The 22,799-nt window shown below is 40.0% G+C and overlaps 1 protein-coding gene across 4 annotated transcripts; it reads left to right on the top strand.

The window, feature by feature from the left end:
- The first annotated feature begins 603 nt into the window (after positions 1-603).
- mpz (myelin protein zero) lies at positions 604-22,586 on the top strand. Of its 4 annotated transcripts, XM_028019438.1 has the most exons (7): positions 604-845; positions 3,871-4,037; positions 7,442-7,655; positions 9,079-9,208; positions 10,881-10,923; positions 18,386-18,517; positions 19,345-22,586. In XM_028019438.1, the coding sequence occupies exons 1-6, from the start codon at positions 800-802 to the stop codon at positions 18,470-18,472; spliced, it is 687 nt and encodes a 228-aa protein (XP_027875239.1). In that variant the 5' UTR covers positions 604-799; the 3' UTR covers positions 18,473-18,517; positions 19,345-22,586. The 4 variants fall into 4 exon arrangements, with proteins under 4 accessions (XP_027875239.1, XP_027875238.1, XP_027875240.1 ...); XM_028019437.1 differs by having other exon boundaries at positions 18,386-22,586; XM_028019439.1 differs by lacking the exons at positions 18,386-18,517; positions 19,345-22,586 and adding an exon at positions 18,132-18,372.
- The last annotated feature ends 213 nt before the right edge of the window (positions 22,587-22,799 follow it).

Genomic DNA, 22,799 nt, shown 5'->3' with positions numbered 1-22,799 from the left:
GCCCCATTGTCTCCGAGTGCTAGACGCCAGCGAAGGACAAGAATCTGAAGAGAGGGAGGACAGCGAGCTAAGAGTTGCGGCTTTGTTTGGCCGACTGGCCTCAGACCCGGTGAAAGTGCACGCAGAGGAGAAACAGGGGTGAGATATGGAGATGGAGGAGAGAGCACTAGACTGACCTCGTCGGAGGATCTCCTTCATCCTCCCAGTAAACAGAAACCAAACTTCCCATTATTCCCTTCGTGACGTTTAATCATGAGCAACCCAACTGCAGACTGCAGATGGCCATGCTTCCCTCTCACCTACACTCCAAGTGTTAATCAGCACTCAATCACAGGATGACGAGGGTTTAATTTAACATGTTGCATCCATCATGCTGAAATGCTGCTCAGAGTTCGCAAATTCGCCCCAAGTCGCCCATTGTTCACACAATTAATTCAGCTACTGTACGGCGCAGGTGCCTTTTATTCTCCCACTTCAACGGATAATGTGTGTTAATTTGTTCCAGGGAGGAAAACGCAGAGCGATGGAGGATGGAAGGGAGGAGGAATGGGCCGGCCCAGGCCTGGGATGAGGGGTGTGGTTGGGTATAAACCAGGGGACAGTGAGGTTTCTGTTGTTGTCCTGTCTCTCCTGGCGTCCTGCTTCCCTTCATCCACTCTCTTTTTTTTCTGGTTTTTCCCTTCTCCTCCTTCCGCTCACGCTCTCGGTGGAGTTGGGACTCTTCCTCGGCAGAGTCCTGTCAGATTTGCAGCGTCTGTTCATTTTTTGGGGGGGGAGATCCAACAGAAGCCAGAAAACCATGCTGAGAGTTTTGGCGTTGGCGTCAGTGGTCCTCCTGGGAATAGGTAATAAAAGGAAAACAAAATCTTTTCACTTTTTCTAATTTTATTTCGATGAGTTGTCTAAAAAGCTTGCCCTGAATTTCACCTTAAAAGCAAAGGTGTTGAAATTATTTTCCAATTGATGTGAGGTCAAAGGTTAAATGAGAGAAGCTTTTCTCTTGATTGCTTACTTGAAAACTATTGAACCTGATGAAACTAAGGGAAGAATAAATGCTTTAGCATTGAATTAAACCTCTCTTTGCACTGAATTAGTACTTAACTGAGGCATTCCAGTTGCTTTCTGGAATTGTGTTGCATTGATTTGAACGGCGGTTCATTAAAATCTCCACAGAGTTAATTATAGCAAACTGATTGCTAGAATGTAATAGTGGGTGGGATTGGCTAAGTACTGAGCTAACCTGGTACAAATTTTCCTTGATAGCCTTACTCCATACTCTGTGTTATTTGAAAGTCACAAATCTGAGGAAAAATGCACAATAATTACAAATGGCATTCCACTAGGCTCCATTCTCAGCCCACTTTTTTTAAATTAAAGATCTATGTAATCTTGCTATCTTATGTTGTAGAGCATTTGAAAAGTATTACTACCATATTTTAATGGTACTAAACCTAATTATTCAGTGTCACCACATGACCACTGTTCTTTAGTCACCCAATTAGTGAATTATTAAGTCAGGATGTCCTTAATCTTAATGCAGAGAAAAACTCCAGAAGTTACTGATTTTGGTCCAAAAATGCAAGATTAAAGACAAGCACTTTAATTTTTTGGTTTTCTTTCTAAAAATGAAAGAGAATGTAAGAAACATGGTTGTTGTTTTGAGCTCTGAGCTAAAATTTACCATCCTTAATCAGTCCATCAATATATCAGCTATCTGCCAGCTTAAATACACGACCATGATAAAAGGTTTCCTGTTAGAACAGAAAAGCTGGTGAAAGCTTATATTTTCAGATGGTTATGTTGATGAGGTCACATTCTGATCAACACTAAGAAAATGGGTGGCATACCACTCGTCCTTAAATCTCTGCACTGGCTTCCTGTTCGCAAACGGATTGCTTTTACAATTTGGTCAGCACTACATATATACATCTCAGAGTTGCTTCTACAAAAATAATCCATCTAGGTTATTAAAGACCTCTTCACTTAGTGCTCCAAGTACCAAACTTAACAAGTGGAAGCAGTCTTTAGTTTCTACGCTGTAGAAAAATTGAAATGCAAAAAAAAAAACTGTTGGCTCCTTTGTATGAAGACTGAAAACATTATTGTTTCCTGCAGCTTTCCCATAAATGTCATATTTTATGAATTCATTTTGAGTTCTATTCATTTGTTGTATTTCTTTTTTTTGCATTTTACTGTTTCTTTTAATGTGATGCCTTTTTTTCTGAAAGTATATTTTCAATCTTTATTTTTTTCTTTACATCTATTTCTTAAAAGCACTCTAATCTAGCTAGCGTGTGAAAGGCACCATGCTAATAAACTTGCCTGTCCTGCATTAGAATCTGCTCATTTTTACATGCACTACAGTGCAATAAATTAACTGCCATCATCCATGTGTGTTACTTCACCATATCAGGTGTCTCCTGGTTTGAAAAGCAACGGTGTACTAATATTATGACTTTTAAACTGAGGTTTGGCTGTCAAACACAACCCTCCTCCCCATCCAACTCCTTCCTGTCAGCTATTTGTAGACATATATATTTTTTGTCAGAATTTTAATTAAAAATGTCAAGTCTGATTTCATTGACAAGCAGTGCGGGGGCTTTTTTATATCGCTGGAGGACGCTCGCAGCGAAAGCTGTGAACTTTACTCTGTGGGTGTTGAAACAGGCAGAACGCTCTGTGTGACTTCAGAGCTTATATACTGCGGCTGTGAGGATGCTGTGACCTGCAGAGGATCATCCACATGTAGACGTGAACACTGTTGAACGGTACACTTGGCTGGAAGTTTGCAAGTTGTTTGAGATGCTGAGTGAAGTGTTTGTCTAGGAAATTCAGTATTTGCTTTTTTTTCCCCAGCTAAAACCAAATTAGCATTGATTATTAAATATTATTCAAGCATAAGCAGTGCAGACAGTGAAGTCTACATTACCCAAATTAATGGAGAAAATTATAGTCGCTTTTGACTTTTAGAAATTCAAACCTTATTTCAGCAGTTGCTTGTGTGAATCAATGGAGGCACCAAGTGTACAGTTAGTCAATTTCAGTTCATATTTAATTATTTGTGAATCACAATATCGATTTAAGATCCTACTAATGAATGTGGTTTTATGTAATTGGTAAAATAAAATAAAAAAACAGCCAAAAAAACAACAACAATGTTCTGTTTGCGTAGACATCTCTGGTAAAACAGATTTTTTTAAATTTCTTTCTTAAAGGTGATGTATTATGCTTCCTTGAAGAAGTTAGGATATGCCTGCGGCCTTTGCAAAACATGTTATTTAAATTTTTTTGTACAAAATAATCTTTTGATAAAGAGATTTTAATCTGGTCAGTTCTGCCTGTTTTGAACTCCTTTCAGAACAAACTGTTTTAGGGCGTCTTGTCACTTTAAATCCAAATAAGCTGCTGCTGGCCACGCCCCCAACACAAAGCTTACACTCACATGTGACAATGGCTGCAAACAAGCAGAAGTAGAGTCTCCTGCACAACCAACAACAATACAGCAAGGGGTTTCTAAATAGTAAGTCAACAGCTAGACACTTGTCTTTTTCAGCAGCCATTGTGCAGCACAAGCAACGGTAAAACCAGCTGATGAATCGCGCTTGAGTTCCACTTGGGTTGCTAGGTAACAGGGTGCCCATTGAATCTGATTCAGCAATCTGGAGAATTTTGAAACGGCTAAATTTACATACACCAAAAAACATTAACTTATTGTAAAAAAATGGCTTTGTGTTTTCTAAAGCACTTGAGCAGTTTTTAGAAACCCAAATGGAAGTATAAAAGTATGTAAAATAAGAATTTATTTTATAATAGATCCCCTTTGATTTGCTAAGAAAGAATACATATTTGCATCTTCTTTGTGTCTTGCAGCACCCCAGGCATCCCAGGCCATTACTGTTTACACCAGCTGGGAGCGCCACGCCCTGGTGGGCTCAGACATCAGACTGTCCTGCACCTTCTTCTCCTGGCGCTCCATTTCCGAGGATGTTTCCTTCACCTGGAGATACAGACCAGACGGCTCCAAGGACAGCATCTCTGTAATGCAAACATTTACATTTACACACGATGTTACACAAAACCCACAGCTGCTGCTGCACAGGTGTGCTTGCAGGAGTTAAAAAGAAAAGAAAAGAAAAATCATAAAAATCAGGCTCAGAACTCTCTCAACAGAAACTCTTTAAACTTCTTGAAACATTGATGTGCGAGTTGCTTTCTCCACCCTCATCAGAGCTGTTTATGGCTGCAGCTGTTTCAGCAAAGAAGCTCCAATAAATCACAGTGCACTACATGTCCACGAGCCAACGGCAGACAAACAGAAGATGGCAACAATTTGCGAAATAACAGAGCATTTACTGGCTGAAAACACCTCTTACAGAGAGCCGCAAAAAGAGCCTGTGCTCCCATTTTCTCTTTTCTGCTTAAATAAGAGCTCTGTGTGTTTCCTACTCACCACTTGAGGCCACATTTTGGTCACAATGAGAACCATTAACAGGCATCTAGACTTGCAAACAATGATTGCATTTTCTGTCAAAGCTCTGTTTTGTTTTGTCTGCCTCTGCCAGGCACAAATAGGGGCAAAAAATGTCGAGCTTTTCTGAAGGGCTCTTTCTTCAAGGATTTTAAAATAAAAACAGAGAGCTGAGAGTTTGATTTTCTCCAGCATGCATTAGTTGAAGAAACTTTTTGCCTCTCCTGCAGCAGCCTGCTGGAGTTTAATTTCACTCTCCCTGCTCTTATCGCTCTATCTCTCTAATCTTTCTATCTCCCCATCCTGACCATGCCTGTCCACCTCACCTAATCTCTTCCTCTCCAGCCCTGCAGACTTTGTCCCTCTGTCCTCTCTCATTACGTCCTCCCCTCTCCTCCTTCGCCTTCATCTGTCCCCCCTGCAGAGTCTTCACTTTGAAACTGAGTTTTCATTTTATTTATCATCATATTTTCAATCACTCTTTTCTTTCCCCACCTTGACAGATTACCCGTTTCGCAAATCATTCTTTTTCCATGCTGTGTTTGTCTTTTCAACGTTTGGTAATCGATTTTAGAGACATTGATGTCAATCACAGTAGTCTGGAAGTCTAACATCAGATTGACCTTAAGTCCAGGAATGATTCTACAAATGTTGGGAATTGAAATGGAAAGAAAACCAAGTTCCCAATAAAAGGTTCTGTTTTTGGTTTTTCAACCAGAGATTTTAAGTTTTTGTTGAGACAAGCATGTGCGAAAAAACTTAAACCAAACAAAACTAATAGACATTTGTACATAAACATTTAAACAGAAATATGAAATATATTCCAATTATTTTTTTATTTAAAACTAAAAAGCAATCATTAATCCCACTGTTCTTAATAAAAGTGTAATATTGATTACAGTGAACCACCTATTCGCAGTTTAATGTTCACAGATTTTTCTGGGAGGTGACTCTAAATTAACTGCAGAAAACCCACCATACATTTTTTCATAAAGTACATCTAAAACACTTGGAAAAAAAAATGCAGCTTTAGAAGTTCAAACAATGCTACTCGACACTATTGGCTGGCATTTGTAAATTAGCCAATCCGGGAGCGCCATTTTCCTTGCCGCTGCAGATTGGCTGAACCCTCAAGAACAGAGATTAAGGAGATCATGGATGTTAGCTTCTGCTAACGGGGCTAAGATGATTTCCAGTATATATTAATTCTTCTTAAGGTATATTTGATGTATGAACTATTACAAACAGGCAGTCATAAATGTGTTTGGACGGGGTCTCAAGTATTCGCAGATATTAAAGATTTGTAGGTGGCTGTGGTTCGTAACCTCCGCGACACCCAACAGTCCACCGTGTTGCAGTAATGAAACAATGTTCTAAGCTAGAACAGATCTGTAAGATATTTTTGATTTTGCTAGAGTTCAGCAAAGAAATTGAATGTTTGAAGTTATTTTTACGGAATATTGTTCCTTTATGCCGTTTCTCATTTAATAGAGTAACATAAATAAAACAAGCTGCTATTAGCAGATTAAATAGCAACATTTGATTGCTTAGCTTCGTACGTAAAGGCTACAGTCGCCTGCTGATTGCCAGCTGTAGTTTTAATAGAGTTATTTTAATAATAGTGAATATTTTCTAGTGAGTGATTTTCACGGACTGAAACTTGTCATGACCTTCTTTAAGCCAGCTGGCTAGCAGTGCACATCAACAGGTGGAGGAAGGGTTGTACTTTCTCTGTGTTAAAAAAACCAAAATTGGCTATTACAGGAATTTCTCTAATTCACTCGCACACACCCCAACATGTGTGTGTTTGTGTGTGGGATTGTGAAGCTTAAGAGTTTAAACCATAGACATAATAAATCTAGATCTTTATTATGTCTATGGTTTAAATTCTGAATATTTCCTAATACCAATGACTCATGCAGACCCAGTTAATAAATTAGAATATTATTGAAAAGTCCATTTATTTCAGGAACGTTATCAGTATGTGAAACACAATATGTAGATTACTACACATAGATGAACCTTTGAAAGCCTTTATAATTTTCCACGTATAGCTAATGGCATTTTAAATTACAATATTACATCAGACCATGAAAAAAAAATTATTTAATATAGACATGTATCTTGAAAAGTATGTTTAATAACAGTTTAAGATTGTCACTTTTCAAAAGATACTTTAAATCTGACGCATCGAAACACATATTCTAATTTATTGAATAATATGACTATACTTTTAACAGTTGGCCCTGATACCCAAAGTGGTTCTTTACAAATAAACAAACGCTTTTGATACTTATTATTTTTCTATTTGGAATTTTGTAAGATCTATTTTTTGCTTAGCTTCATTTTAATAACATCTTGTTACCAATAGTTCGGATCACAAATCTTTTCCATTAGTCAGAAATATTGGAAATATTGGGAGACAATGGTCATCTTTCAGTATTTAATAATTACCAGTAATGTCAAAAATAAAATAATTTAAAATCACTCAAAAGCTACACTTTTTGATGAAAATGCATCATGTTTTTGGGTGCAGTGTACATTTTTAAGTGCTGTATTGTGATAAAACTTTAAATTACGAATAGTTAAACTCACATTTTGATGCATTAATGCATCAAAATTATTGATGCATTAATACGCAATTATAAATGCAAGGTACAAATTATTGTACCTTGCAAGGTACCTAACAAGGTACAAGCTAGGTACCTTGTTAAGCTTGTACCTAGCTTAACAAGGTACATGCTGACCTTGTTAAGTTTTTGCAACAGGCTCAGCAGCTGGATTTAGGTCTGAATATCCATTATATGAAGGTCTAAATCTGGAGCTTTTAAATGCATTTTCAAAAAAAACAACAACTGCAAACTTAATCAAAGCAGCATAGAATGATTCCTGATTAATTTCACTCCATAGATCCAGATCCATCAGGTACTCTTGAGTGCTATTGGTCAGCATTTCCTCCTCTGTCATCCCCAGATTGCCCACTTCGCCGGTGGTGAGGCCTACACTGACAACAAAGGCGTGTTCAAGGACAGGGTGGAGTTCGTGGGGAACCCGAAACGTCGTGATGGCTCCATCCTGATCAAAAACTTGGATTTCAGCGACAACGGCACCTTCACCTGCGACGCCAAGAACCCCCCTGACATCGTGGGGCGCCCCTCCAGCGTCCGGCTGCTGGTCTTTGAGAACTGTGAGTTAGCTGCTCTGATCCCATCATAGTTCTTTGCAAACATTCAGTATTCATACCTATTGAGCTCATCACAACCACAATATCTTATCTGTTCCTAAGGGACATGTTAGATCAAATGATGTTTATGAAGATCTTATAGATAAAGTTCAGATCTAAATCCTTATACTTGGTTTTGGCCTATCAGGCATATCAAGCTCATTTTCATTTTGGATCGCATCAAGATCATGAATGTCCTTATAGACACGGTTCCAGAATGTATTGATAAAACCCATTAACAAACTATAAAAATATTAATAAAATGATGTCTCTGCATTAGATAAGTACTTCTTAAAATTAAGTAATATTGAATATATCTTCATATTGATCAGTCCCTCCAGGATTTCATGACTGTTTTTGTGACTTTTTTAACTCAAAATCATTGATTTTGTACTCATTTATAGATATTTACAAGAAATTTTGCGAATTTCGAAGACTGAAGCAGTATTATAGCAGAAGTAAGAAATACTCCCACTTACAGGTGGGAGTTGGCATCACTTAAACTTAATGTTTTGGACCGTTTTTTCAATAAACCCACAATTATGAGTTAGTGCAAAAAAGGGCAGGGATTTTGCATAAATTTATACGTTTGTGGAATTGCAAAAAACTAGAGTGACTTATTGATGGAATCAATAAGTCCCTTTACAAATAAAAACTGCTTTGATTTGATTGATGAAATCATATTTAAGCAAACCACTGTCATCTTGAAGGCTCAATGTGTCCCTCTGCGGTTTAGAGGGCCACATAAGAAGCTATGGCGGGCCAGATTTGGCCCCCAGACCTTAAATTTTAACTCGTGGTCTGTCACATAAAATCACAATTGAATATGTTGAAGTTTGTGGTTGTAACAAAACCAAGTTGTGAAAGGGATCAGGTCCTCTGTGTGAAACTTTTGAAAGTTTTATATCGTCTTATATGTCTCAGTAATTTTTGTCCTATTGGAAAGCAAATATTTTTAGATTGGTGTAATTGCCCCAAACTTTGAAATTGATCTCAGTGGAAGCAAAAGAATATTTATCAGAGAAGTTGTCGCACCATTAAATGAAATCGATTACAATTTTATCTCAATCTTTATTTTAGACTGCTGTCACAGTCTGCATTCTCATTCTCACTTTCCCCAATTTTTCCCATCTTCTCCATATTTTCTCTCTCCTTCTCCCCCCATTTTTTTTTTTTACCTTCGCTGTATTTAAATATTTTCATCTTTTAGTCAACCTTTCTTCCTCCTCTGTTCTAATGTAATATATTACTTTGTTCCTCCTCCTTTTCATCCTAACTCCTTTATTGGCAATCCATATCTCCCTCTGATTATTCATAAATTATCTGTATTGATCTGATTCTCTCTGTCCTACTATCCCATCTTCCCCCTCGTCTCCTCCCTTCTTAGTGCCCATCCAAGCGGGTGTGATCACGGGGGCCATCATCGGTGTGGTGCTGGGCCTGCTGGTGCTGATTGTGGTCATCTACTATCTAATGAGGTTCCTGGTGGCGCGTCGCGTCTTCAGCCTTAGCGTCAGGTCAGTGCCCAGACTGTGGGGTCTCTGCAGGGGGCGGGAGCAGAGGCCGGAGCCCATTCCTGGCACCGACACATGTCTGGCCAAGGCCCTTTGAGCAAGGCTGAATCCCATTTCCCCCTTTGCCTGGCATACTTGGACTATGTAGTCTAAGATGTTTCTTTGGACCAGATAAGAATTTAAAAACTCTGGTTTTTCAGGGCCGCATTTTAAAATAAATGTAATATCTGCCCTTGCATTTAAATTGGATGAGTATCTTGACGCATAGCAATTAATTTAGTTATGTTTGATTCCAAATATGCAAGAAATTGCAACATCTTTTGCAACAAGAAAAAAATAACACTGTAATGACTCGCTAGATGTATTCCAGATGAAAAATAAATCTACAATGTACAACGATTATTTAACTAATTTAGTGCCTCAACTAGGTCTTACATTTTTTTATCTTAACAACCCATTACACTTTGTTTCAGGTTTCAATAGTGTGACTTGGTAAATAACCCTCCAACTTTAACTTACTCTACATTTAACATAGCATCCATAAATTGATCACTAGCTAAGCCGGGATGCTACATATTTTTTAAACATGAGTGCTACAGCTGACTGGTACAGAATCTATGCAACAGTGGGTCAAATGTCACAGCGGCTACCCAAAATTACCATTAATTAATGTCATGCAACACTATGCAAATGCTCTGTCTTTGCTCATGAAGATTCACTGAACTTGGAATTGTTCAAACCGAAAGTGAAACTGACAGTGTTGCCTACATCTTGAATAATTTAGATGATAATTATTTTACCACCTGCAGGTATTCTTGAAGTATTGAAATATCTTTGCCCTGCAGATTATTTATTAATTTAATAGTGGAAAAAAATACAATGAGGTTTTGACATTATGATAAAATTGGTGATGTAATCCGTCTATTAGCATTTAAGCCCCCAAATTTTTGTGTTTCAATAGTTGACATTTTTTACTTTTGAAATTCTGAAATTTTTAGGTTTTTTCTAGAAAATTTCTGAAATAATTTGGTGGAAAGTCAACAGCCCTCATACGGTATCATAAAGATGTGACAGGGCTTGATATTACACAAAATTCCTATCATTTTCTTTTTAAAGTCTTTTTCTGGAACAACTATACACTATGTAAGATCTTTGGCTATCAAACTAGGAATGCATTACCTAAATAAAAATAAAACTTTCCATAATTTAAAGTATTTCTGCTTTTATCTTTTATCTTTAGTACCATATTTCTGTTCTTCCTTAACAAACTTTTGTTTGTTTTCTACAAGTGGCAGGAGTCCGGATAACCTTACAAAACGGGATTCAACCTTACTTTGTTTTTTTTGAAGCTTTGAAACTGGAAGTTGATAACAAGCTTTCAATTAGATTTAATCTGCAACATAGCAAGCATAGGTCCAAAGTAGGAGGATTAAAAGTTGTGAGGCGACATTTTCTGAGTGGATAATCCACAAGATCATGACGATGATGGATCCATCGGCTTGCAAATTCCCTTCCCATCCTAACACATCTGGCACCTGGGGGCTGTGTCTGAGACAGGCCAGTAGATTAATATGATGGTCTCTTTATGATAGCTGGCAGGCAGTGCTGCCCTGTGACCACTGGAGGGAGAGATAGATACGACATCCTGACATTGTCTTTCTTTTGTCCCCTCCAGCAAACATGGCAAGAAAAAGAAAGAGGGATCACAGCAGAGACAGGCAAGTTTCCTCCTCCTCTTCCTCTTTTTCCTCCCTCTCCTTCAGCATCCTCCTCCCCTTCTCCCTCCTCTCCCACACATGCGTCTCGTCTGCAACGACAAGCTCAACAGATTGGCTTGCTGTCATCATCACATGACGATTTGTAGAGATTACAACAGCATTCAGCGATTGTTGAGAGAATTCGGGATGAGGAAGCATGTTGTCAAAGGGAATATTCATCTCCTCTGCATGGCGGTGCAGCCGACATGACGGTGCATAGCAGCACTCTGTTATAATCACATTCTCCCCAATGGCAGTCCAGGCATCTCCAGTTTGGCCTCACACTCGGCACAGCAACATTACAACAACAAAATAACATGCCATTCAAACCCTGCGCCCCCTCCAGCTCTAATAACCGCATTCAAGCTGGTAAAATCCTCTTGCTGTCTCAGCGTTCAGTCCGCCTTTCTATCCCGTGGCCCTCGCCCTTTCCTTATTTCCCTCTGGGTGGGGGGGGGTCTCAAACAGCCCTGGGCCAAAGAATCAAAGCAGCGGCTGTGAAATGACCCAGTCTGGGTTACGAGGACTAATGCCGGCGCTGCGGACTGAATAGAGCTGTGATTTGCTCGCAGTGGGGAAACAGACAGGAGCTGCTGATTTTGCTCACTGGGAGTCAAATAAAAAAATCACTGGGCCTATTATGGTCCAGGCTGTTATCAGTGTTTTTACGCAGCTGCTACGTAACAGAAATGTTTTTTTTTTTTTTTTGTCCCCTTCTCTTCCTTGTGGGAGTTCGATCGCCTCAAGAGGTGGATTAATCAGACATTTTTTTTCGTGGCTTGTATGCTTTTGTGAAAACAAGCCACCAGGGCAAGTTGTGTTTGATTACTCTGCGGTGATGTGGTGGGCTGCAGGGTTGCGTGGGAGTATTGTAATCGACTGGAAGCAGCGTGCTGATAATGAGGGGGGGGGGAGAAAAGTACGTCAAGGGATTTGAGTTCAAGGCATTTTTGTCAATTAAAACTCAGCTTTGAAAATGGAGACGCGCGCAGATACCCGAGTCGGGAAATCAAAGGTGCTGCTGTGACAGGATTGTCATTTAGCCGCAGGTAGATTGAGGCGGTGGTATGGCAACACATTGTAACATATAATCAAAGCACACACCTATCTCTAATTACTCCTTTTAGATAGCACTAATAGCTTTCCTCAGAGAGACTGAATGACATTACTAATTAGGAAATTAAAGTAATCTAAAATATTATTGCTACAAGTAAAATAAGGAACTTATTTAAGTGTGTTCTAGGAAAGCTAGGTTTGGGATAGGGATTTTTTGGAGTAATTTTGGAATGGGTATGGGAGTTCAAATAGAGTACAAGCCTGAAACTTTATAAAAATTATTTCAGCTTGTCATGGAGTTCTGCAGAGCCCCGATAATGAGCTGTTCATTTGATTTAGAAATAGGAATGCATTTAAAAGTTGCATGTCAATGGCTCTCAAGAGCTGTAACAGGAAATCCCTGCCTCATGCTACATGTGATATGACAAAAAGCACACTTGGAAGTTTGTTTTTGAAGAAGTAGATTCAGCGTTTTTTAGAATAAATAGCCAAACAAATCATGAACAAAGTGATTATTGTTGTTATTCTTAAAGTGGAGCAGTTTTCTGACATGCTAAGCTAATGATAGTTTAGCATTATGAACTGAATTATTTGCAAATAATTCCATTCATAACATATTTCAGAGTAGTTCCAGTTAATTATTGGCAAACTAAACTTACAGAAATAATGTTCTCCTGTTTTTTAAACATCGTTTTTTGAACATAGTGATAATCAGTAGTCAGTATAAAGCCAGACACATGATGAACTCTTAATATTTGCTTTGAAGATTATGTCTTAATAGTAAATGTCTGCCACACATGTGCATCTCCTTGGAGCCATATAGCAAGAATGTTGAGGCCCACAACTCTCCATCCTGCCTTAAAACAAGTTCCCTCATCTCTGCGGAGCCCCTCTTTCTCCCCCCTGTCTTCTGCTCTCCTTTCTACTGTCGTGTGATTGTCAGGTTTTTCTTGAGCTGCTCTCAAGTGCCTGCAGCGTGTGACAGTGCATATATGAATAAATAACTCGCCGCCAAGAGGACACTGGGATATTTGACAACGCTGTCATTTACAGTTACTCTCCTGCAAGCCTGTGCTCGGCTGACAAACACAGAGCAAAAGCAGATATTCTATCTGAGCTCGCTCTGCTTTATATTTCAGTTTATTTATTTCCCCTCCACACCTTCTCCTCTGAGATGATTTGGTTTTTGTTGCTACGCCACACGCAGTCGGACCTTTGGGATTTTATGGCCCGCTTATAAACGACTGATCAAATAGCCCTGATTAGGAGGCTCTGCTGACACTCAAGTTTCTTTATTATTATTATTTTATCAACCTTACTGTCTTTGTTTAAAGCTGCAGAAAGTAACTTGTATGAAGAATATATTTTTTACATGTTTGTTAAAACTTTCACCATGTTGTGACAGTTTATGAGACAGATAATCTATGAAAGGATCAATCTCCTCCACCTTGTCCCTGAGCTACCACTGCTGTCTGAAAAATGCACCGATCCCAACCAAAAACAGCTAGTGAGAATCAGGAGGAGGGTCTTAGCGCTGTCAATCAATGTCATGTATTTGCTGTTAAATGTGCTAATGGCAGAGAAAACAACTTAGCTTTCCAGGAAAATCGTTTATCCACCGTCAACAGTGGTCATGGCAACTAGAATTAGCAGCACACCATCCCCACTATAAACAGTGTTGGTGCCGTACTGCGTAGCAGAGAACAAAGGGGAAGAGAGGAAGATGAGCCACATGAGATTGTGATTGAAAGCGCTGTTTGTAGTTAGCACTGAAAGCTACATTTTTTTTATAGATTATCACGACATTGTGACAGTTTCAACAGATATGTAAAAAAATTTTTTTAATAAAAGTTACGTACTGCAGCTTTAACGGTTTGCGCTGCTTGCACTACAAACCCAGACGCTGTGTGAGGAAGTGAAAACGGGATTGGGGAGCCGGGTGGTGTGTGCCGTCACGCTCCCCACATTAGAGGATGTTGTGGAAGAAGACTTTACCCCTGCAGTCCCACTCAGGGAAAAGTTCCCTACAATAAGCACACACACTGTTCTGGAATGATAATTGAGTGCACTTGGTATCGATCTGAGCTCACACACACACACGCACACACACTTTTATATATAACCCACCCATTCTTCTCACTCCGTCTCCCTATTGCCTCCCACTTCAGTTCACTCCCACCCGCACTCTCTTTCTCTCATTCAGATTCCTTTCATCCACTCCTCCTGTCTTCCTTTCCTTTGGCTTCCTTGCTGACCATGGGAAGCATCCATCTATCTGTAAGCTAATCCCCCCCCCATCACTCTGTTGATTCCCCTTCAATTTCCTCCTCGATCCTCCTCCCTCTCCAGTTCTCTCCCTTCCTCCTTCCTTCAGGTCCTCGGGGTTCTGATCCACTTTCCTGCCGGACAGGAAATCACTACCTCTCACTCCTCATCTACCTCTCAATCTCCCTCCTCACCTGTCACCTCCTCTCTCTTTAGTATGCAGCAGGGGATGCAGCCACTTTCCCTCCCATGCCGCCGTCCTCTCCGTATTTCTCCACTGTACCTTACGTTTCCTTTGAAGTGCGCTCTCCACCTCCTCCCCACCCTGTAACCAAGGTGGTGCTGCATTCTGCCTGAGCAGCCTGGGGTGTGTCTTTACAAAGCAGGGCCGTCGTTAGCGTGGGAGCTCTGCAGAACAAAATGCTGGAGCCTGTTGCAGGAAGCATAATGGTAAACAATGCAGTGATGTATGAGAGAATGTAAGTATAATCGGAGATAATGACACCGGCTGGGCCTGCGCCGCTCCCCCGCTGAGCTGGGTGTCTGCTGCAGCAGGCGCCTTCAATCGTGTGCTGCCTTTGCAGGGTGGATAATTAAAAATGATAAATTCTGTAATGCAATCAGTGGGGTATTATTAGTTGAAGCTTCAGTGGGTGGAAACAGCCTCAAGTGGGCTTTCCAGCATTGACTAAGCTGATGTATTAGAGCCAAATTATTTCAGTCTCCGGGTTTCAGATCCGTTCCTGTTTACTCTGTTTACTCTGCAAACACAACAATGGAGCGGCCCACAGTTCAACCTGTGGAAGAGCATCTAAAGAAGCGCAATACTGTAAAACTATTACACGTGTGTGAAATTTCATTAATCTCCATTAGAGCATTATTGCACGCTTGTGATACTTTTCAATAGGTTAACTGACAGGTTAATGCACTGAAATACAGCTATTGTGAGGTTAAGTGTAGCCCTGACCTTATCTCCTCCTGGTCCAGGCCTTCCTGATGGATTTGTTGTGCTGAAGCGACGCAGCGTTTGAGTTTTCCACCTTCTGGCTCTTCCTTTTATAGATTTTCTTTTCCTGCAGATGGTTTCAGACAATGCTCATATATTGCACAGACAATTTGCGGAGCGAGTGGGAGTGAATTGTGGTATTACAAAAGTAAAGGTCCCATTAATATTTAAAGATAATATGGGTTTGGAAGAACAACAAAAATCAATGCAAAGCTGAGTAAGCAAATAGTTCCCTGATCAAATATACTGCAGTTTCTCTTTTTCCTCCAACTTTGATCTGAATATGAAGAGACAGTCAGAATGCTGGTTGGAGTCTTGTCCAAGTTTGAATCAAATTCCAGATATGGTGTTTACATAGAATATAAAACACTTGATATTTCATTCTGCAGCATATTTGCATTAAAAATGCATGCATTGATATGAATGTGTACATCCTTAATTTATATATTTATCTGGCTTTCAAAGAGCCACACTATCCTGTACTCCACTTTAGTAACAATTATTAAAAGTTCTCCCAGCTTCCTGAGGGCCTTTTTGTCACTGCTTTGGATGATTTTTCATTTATTCTCAGCTACATTTACAGAAAATTGTGCAGTGTGGCTTTAACAAAGTGTTTAAAGTGAACATGCACATGACACAATAAATTGCAGGTCTAAATAAACTTTATCGAAACTTGACTAAATCCACTTGTGAAATCTGGTTTCTTGTAAGGCAAAGACAAAGAAATAATGGATGACTTAAGATCAAGTATCTGTCATTGTGTTTAAGTGATCATCATCATGGTGGAAATTATGCTAACTTCCACTAAAGAATGAGAAACCAGTTTATATTCAACAGTGTCCTGTAATATCCTGGGTTCTCAGAACTGGAATCAATTATTATCATCCATGCTTTTCGAACATTAAAACTTAAATATGTGTCTGAGATATTGGGATTTCTAGTCATGTCTAGATAACCAGGAGTTTTTACATTCCATGTAAGCATTTCGTAAATGAAACCAAAATCTGGATTTAGAATAACAGGAATGTTCAATTATAGTGAACAGACTTACTCAGAATAATCTAACACAGTGCTATAAATAATCTAAATTTCTTATTTGCTTCTAGCTTCAACTGGTAGCATTTATTGAAGTAAATATGTGTAAAAAAAAAGCAAAACCTAAAAATATAAAATCCAGTGTATGAAAAGAGTGTAATGAACTCCACATTTACTTTTTCTGGAATCCCCTCTAGACAGTCAGTTGACAGTTTTGTTATGGAGACTTGATGGTTTTGTGTTTTTTAAATATTTTTTTATCCTTCCTAACCATCATCATTGTTTTTGGTGTCAAAATAATTACAGCTTTGCTTTGCACGCTTCTAGTTTTTTTAAAACATTCATGGGCAAATATGAAGGAGTGGCTTTTTTCTTATATACAATTCCAAATATTTGAAACAAAAAATCTGATTGGCATCACTAATTTTAATTACTCTACAGTAATAAAATATTAGAAATAAAATTCAGTAAAATTTTTTTTTACAGGAATTGTTGTGGGTGTCCATAATTCTTCCCTTATTTTGTTAAAAATATATATATGTATTTTGAAGATGGGATTTCTCTCCCACTGGTTAAAGTTGTTTTTCTACAGTTTTCAGGATGTGTAAGAATTTTTGCACATCTTTCTAGGGATGCCAACAAACGTACTTGGCTAATAATTTATTTACAGAACAACATCTTAATTGCTTCACTCTGAATTGAAGAATACAAACTAAACTTTTAATTTTAAAATTAAGTGTTAGTGTCCTGCAACACAGCACTAGTGTCTGCTACAATTGCTCAGACTTTTGAATCCAAATTACACATTGAAATATTCACCATAAACAACAGAAGACCAAAGGCAATGGAAATTCAGACATTTGTAAACATGTTCCTACACACTGGAGACGTCTATTCCCCCAATCAGAGGAAGCAGATGGTTTTACACATTCAACCATCTGGGATGTCTAAGACGTTTGACAAAGTGCAAGCAATTTAAAGAAAAGAAAAGAAATGAAAACATGGCAGATAATTGGTTGAATCTCTCAATCAGCCAATCAGATGAATCTTGTTTTAGGGAATGGAGAACATCCTTCCTCTTCTATTCTTTACCCTTTTTTAAAAAAAAAAAAAAAAAACATACTCTCTTGATGTTACTGATGCTAACGTAACACACTGATTGTTTTCAAACTAGGAATCCAAAAGAAGGATGCTAATTGGTTAGAAATAACTTGTTCTAGACATAAACATGATTGCATGATATTTATCGGGATATAACCCCAGTATTGCTTAAATTAAAAATAGAGATGGATTCAAATCTCACATTAAAAAAGTTACAAAATTTGCCGCGCCATCATCCTCTTAACTACTTCCTTTCGTCTTCGTCTTGGTTTGTGCCAGTAGTAACAACTGGTTGTTGATCATGTGACTCATGTGATGTGAAAAAAGTGTTTCCATTGCAGTTTTCTGAAATAAACCAATTTCAATGCATCCTAATGTCTATCAAAATTGGTGTTTTGGGCCCAGAAGTTAGATTGGAAACAATCGTCTGCAGCCAGAAACATGATTACTATCTAGTATCAGAAGAACAAAGCTGCTCTCCAACGTATTTAAAAAAATCTTCTTGGATATAATCCCTACATTTCTGAGATTCAGAGTCAAACTTTTTGATGACTTGGCTGTGAAAACCCACTCTGGCTGTGTGTGTGGGGGGAGATGATTGTGTGTTATTGATCAAATGTCACTCAGTTGTCACAGGTGTATGGAGTCTGCCTGCCACTGTGTCCCATCCTAACGCATGGTTACCTGTTTTGTCACCCCCGTACAGCTCTGGACACCGCCCACTCTCACTTGCTACCCCCTCCCCTAAAAGGACTGCGTCTCCCCCACCCCCACCTCGACCATCCATATCTCTCCCTTCTCTAAATGTGTTTTTCTCCTCTCTTCACACAGCTCCGCCCGTCCAGTTTAACTCCATCTCTCATCTTCTCACCTCTCACGTCCTCTCCTGCTGCCTTCCTTTCCTCCTGAAGTGACTCTCCTCCCCTTGTTTCCTCCCCCCTCTCCCCCCTCCGCCCACAGGGCCCCGCGCCTCCCGCTGACCCCTCCAAGGTGAAGGCGGCCGCCTCGGAAAAGAAGAAGCAGGAGTCTCGCAAGGATAAGAAATAGGATACGGGGCAGGGCTGGGGCGGGCTGCTCCAGCCCCTGCGCCAGGTACTGGCGGCGAAGGTCCGACCCAAACAGAAGCAGCAGCAAACTATCATCAAGGGGGCGGAGAAGGAGGGGGGAGGCGGCGGCGAAGAGGGATCTGGTCGGGTGCTTATGACCATTGAGCTGGAACTGACCCGGCAAAACGGGGAGGAAGGTTCCAGTGGTGAGGCAGGGACCGGGAGGTCGGCGCCGCCGGGCCTCCTCTCCCGCCTTTCCGAACGGTTCACCTTCAAATAACAAGAGAGTTAAACCACAAACCTACTTTACATCCAGCACTACAGCACCTGAGTCTCTGAATAAATATATTAAATCATATCTGCTCTTGTCACAGAATGTAGACGCTACTACTGTACGTGGGCCCAGATGTCACGATAATCTCTAACACCGGCCCGGATCCCTGACTGCTTTTGTTAGGTCATAAGATATGCCATTTGAAGCGAGACCCCGAGACGGCCCGGGCTTGATAACAAAATCTAAAAAGGCTGCTCCCTGGGTTTTGCCTCTCTGGTTCCTTTCATTGTGATCCTATCCACTGAAAAAAGCTTTTTCTCTGAGTGCGTCCGATACGCATCACAAATCCCTGGCTGCGGGGACAAGCCAATTTGCTCTTTTTTTCTTTCCTTTCCAGAAGTGATGTGTCAAACTCCAGCTTTCTCTCCTTACGCTGATTTCTGATTTTCTCCCACCCACACCTGTCCCTTCCCATTTCTTCCTCCTATTCCAATAAATTTCTGGACTTTCTTGTTAATTCAAATTACAGAAATGATTTATATGCTAACCACTCTGTCCTGTTCTTTCTCTTCCTTCCCCTCTTTTTCTTGCTCCTGTAGATAAAGGTCTGACTTCTCCATGACTGCCTCCACTCCTCTAGTCTGCTCCCTCTTTTTCTGCCCAGCCTGATGCAACCCCCATTTTTTTCCATTATCTGTACTCTCTCAAGACAGCACTGGCTGTAAGAATAGCCCCCCATATTTCACTGTGCAACAGTGTCAAATAATTTTTACAACGCCTCATCGAAGACGGCGTTTGTGATCACTGGGCTAACTGTAGAAGTCTTTAAGGCCTAGCTATGCACATAACTCGACAGACCACCCCTCATGTGTTTAAAATCTTCCCCCTTCACTTTAATGTTTACGACTCAATCACGTCCACCGAGCGGAGCTGCCAGCGCACACTGGACTTCACATAGAGGAAAAACAGAGCGTGATAGCCGGAGAGAAATATGATTCCTGCTCTCAGCCGACGCAGATAGAAGTTCAAGCCCCGGAGCTCGGAGGTGATTCAATCCTCTCACATTTGAGCTAATGGAGGTTGTCGCTGTGTCCCTGCCCAGGCTGAAGGGGGGCTATTTCTGGCCTCTATAAGAGAGCACAGGCTTACAGTAACAGCTGCACATTTTTCAACCAACAAGGGGGGGTTGGAGGTGGAGGTGATTTTTATTTTTTTTCCCTTCCCGTTTGTGCCTGAGAGAATGTCCGCGGCCGGCTCAGCGGCCGGTGACTGACGAACTGGAATGACGTCACGGCCTCCAGCGGCCGGCGGATGGATGCTCTCAGAAGTCTTACCGGGAAGAGGTGCAGCTCCCGAGTTATTTTAGGTCCAGTTAATCCACTCGCACGGTTTTCCTAATTATTTTCGTGTGTGCTGGTAACATGATATCTCTCACCGCATCTCCCCCCTGCCTCCTCCGCCGTCTCCACTTCATCTCTGCCCCCATCTTGGGAATCATCTCCCCCAGTTTCGCTGCCTCTGTCCTCTATGTCTTTGGCTTCCCTTTATCTCTTCCCTGTCCTGCTGTCTACTGAGTCCGCGCCGCATTATTCCCACACTGAAAAGGTCTATACACAATCCAATCTACTCTTTAAGCCGCTCCTTATCTGACTGGCAGGCCAACAGCTCAATGCTTCACTCTCATCCGTCCTTCCTCCTCTTCTGCATCTTCGTTACTCCCTTTACCAAACTCGGAGGCAGACGTTTCTTTCGCGCCGTCCTCCATCTTTGCCAGTGATTGACGAAAAACGCCCTCCTGCTTTGCCCTTCAAACACACCAGAGGCAAGACTTTCCCCTAAGTCCGGGTCTCAGTTAAACACCTGCATTCAGTACCTATTGTCATTTAGTACCTGCAAACAAAGAATTTCAAGGGTTAGCATTAATTCAAAATACTGAATTTTATATATAATGTACTTTATCATTTGCAGATGACTTCATATTTCAACCTTTATCAATGTATCAATGTACTGCAGACTTTTATGAAATATCTCAGATTATGAACCCTGATTGAACTAAGATTACTCTCCCTGACATTTTGATGTTGTATATTATTTATTGGATTCGTAAAATCCTATAGTAAAATCAGAGTAGGTGAAATAGACTTAAAGTTTATCACAATTTCTTGTGGTAATATAACAATAAAAGTGACAATAAGAACTATTTATTGATTAATTTTACAGTATGTATTACATTTATTGCATTGTTAACAATAAGATAAATACACACCCCTTTTTTTAGGGACTTGAGTGTCCTATTTGTAATATGCTTCATTAGGTCACCAGTCACATAAAGAAGTGTAATTCATGTCAATAAACTTCAAATCGTCGCAGCATGTAATCATATTTTCAAATTTATTGATATGTATTCAGGCATTCGGTGAATAAACTTGGGAAAAATATTAAAGCTAACAATCCTGACAAAACAAACCATTTTAAAGTTTCAAACATCATTAACTGGAATTTATCATGGTGATGAATCCAAATTATTATCATAATAAAAAAATGGATCCCGATAAATGATAAATAATACAGTAAATGCCCACCCTGACAGTATCAAATTTCAAATTATCAGTTGTCAAAGTAGGTGTGAAACGTCCTCGTGATAATTTGCCTGTATGAAACGTCCTTTACCAGATGGGTCCTTTTGGGTCCATCTGGTACGAAACGACCCAAACTGCAAAGTTACAAAATGGCAAAGATACTAAATGATCATCAACCACTTCCCCTTTGTCCCTGACCCTGATTTGCCCTCCTTTTTTGCTGGTTTGAAAGCCAAACACATTCCAACGCCCCCTACTGGCTGAGGAACACTCCTGCACTCAAGACGTCAAGCAGAAACTTATCCTTCAAGCAAGCTCTCTTCTGGTCGCAAATGTCCATGTATGTGTTTCATGTTACAGAGTGTTTAAAAAATAGATTTGTTATAATTCCAAACAATGGCAGTGAGTGAAGCAAATAATGTTTTCTGGGGCAGTTTTTACATGTGCACACATATGGAGAACATGTTTACCAAAGCAGGAAAGAAATGTAATAGTACTCTATAGAATATGCCGTTGTATTTCTGGCCTTGTGTGTTATGGCAGGTACTGTGTGGCTGTCTCTTGGGTGAATTTTATTCGGAGATGGAAGAAAATTGAGGCCGTGGTGCAGAGAGTGAGAGCGGATAGCCTCAGATTCATCATTCCATGGCTGGGGAGGAAAGAAAAACCACAGAGGAAGGTGCTTGCTGTGGAAGCAAAGCTTTGCAGGAAGAGACTTATCTGGCCTGTTAAGCCCTGCCAAAAAATCTGTATGTATCACTACAGATAGTCTGCTCTTCCCCCTAGAGCTTTTCTTTTAAAGGTGCTCCATCCCAACCCTGAGCCAAAGATGGATCGTAATCTGCGAGCTTGATATGCAGGACAGATAGCGCAGACTTGAACTTTTCCCTGAAAATTCATAACAGAAATAGGTGGTGTTGAAATCCACACATTCATCTCTTTCACTCGTCGCTGTTTCTTATCCAGTCAAATGGATTCGTTAGAATGTTTTCTTGTTTTAAAGCAAAGCCACACAGATGCCTGACATAACATGAATAGTATTTACTTGCTTTGTAAAATTATTTATATGCAATATAAACTGTTTTAGCTATAGTCTCTGATTAACATTTTGATTTGAAACAACTGGAGCTTCTTAGATTTTTTTCAATGCTCATAATAATCTAAGGACGCTAACATCTTTTTGACTCTGTATGTTGTAAAGAGAACACAAGAATAAAAGCCATAAGCACAGCTGTTGAGCAGTAAACCCAGCTGAAAATATCTATTGTTTTTTTCCCTTTTTTTCCTGAAATAATGTTTGAATTTGTTAAAAAGAGGAAATTCTTCCATGAGAAACACAAACGGAGAGAGTCGGTACAAATGCTCCTGACTGGAGGCATCGTCTTGTTGGAAGTTGAACCTCTGTCCAGGTTTTCTTCCAAGTTTGCCTCAAGTTTTACATTCATTTAAATTTCTATCAACTGGGAGCAACTTCC

This window comes from Xiphophorus couchianus, chromosome 6 (assembly GCF_001444195.1).
Source record: "Xiphophorus couchianus chromosome 6, X_couchianus-1.0, whole genome shotgun sequence".
NCBI classification, from domain to species: Eukaryota; Metazoa; Chordata; class Actinopteri; order Cyprinodontiformes; family Poeciliidae; genus Xiphophorus; species Xiphophorus couchianus.
This window is presented reverse-complemented; position numbering and strand designations above follow the sequence as displayed.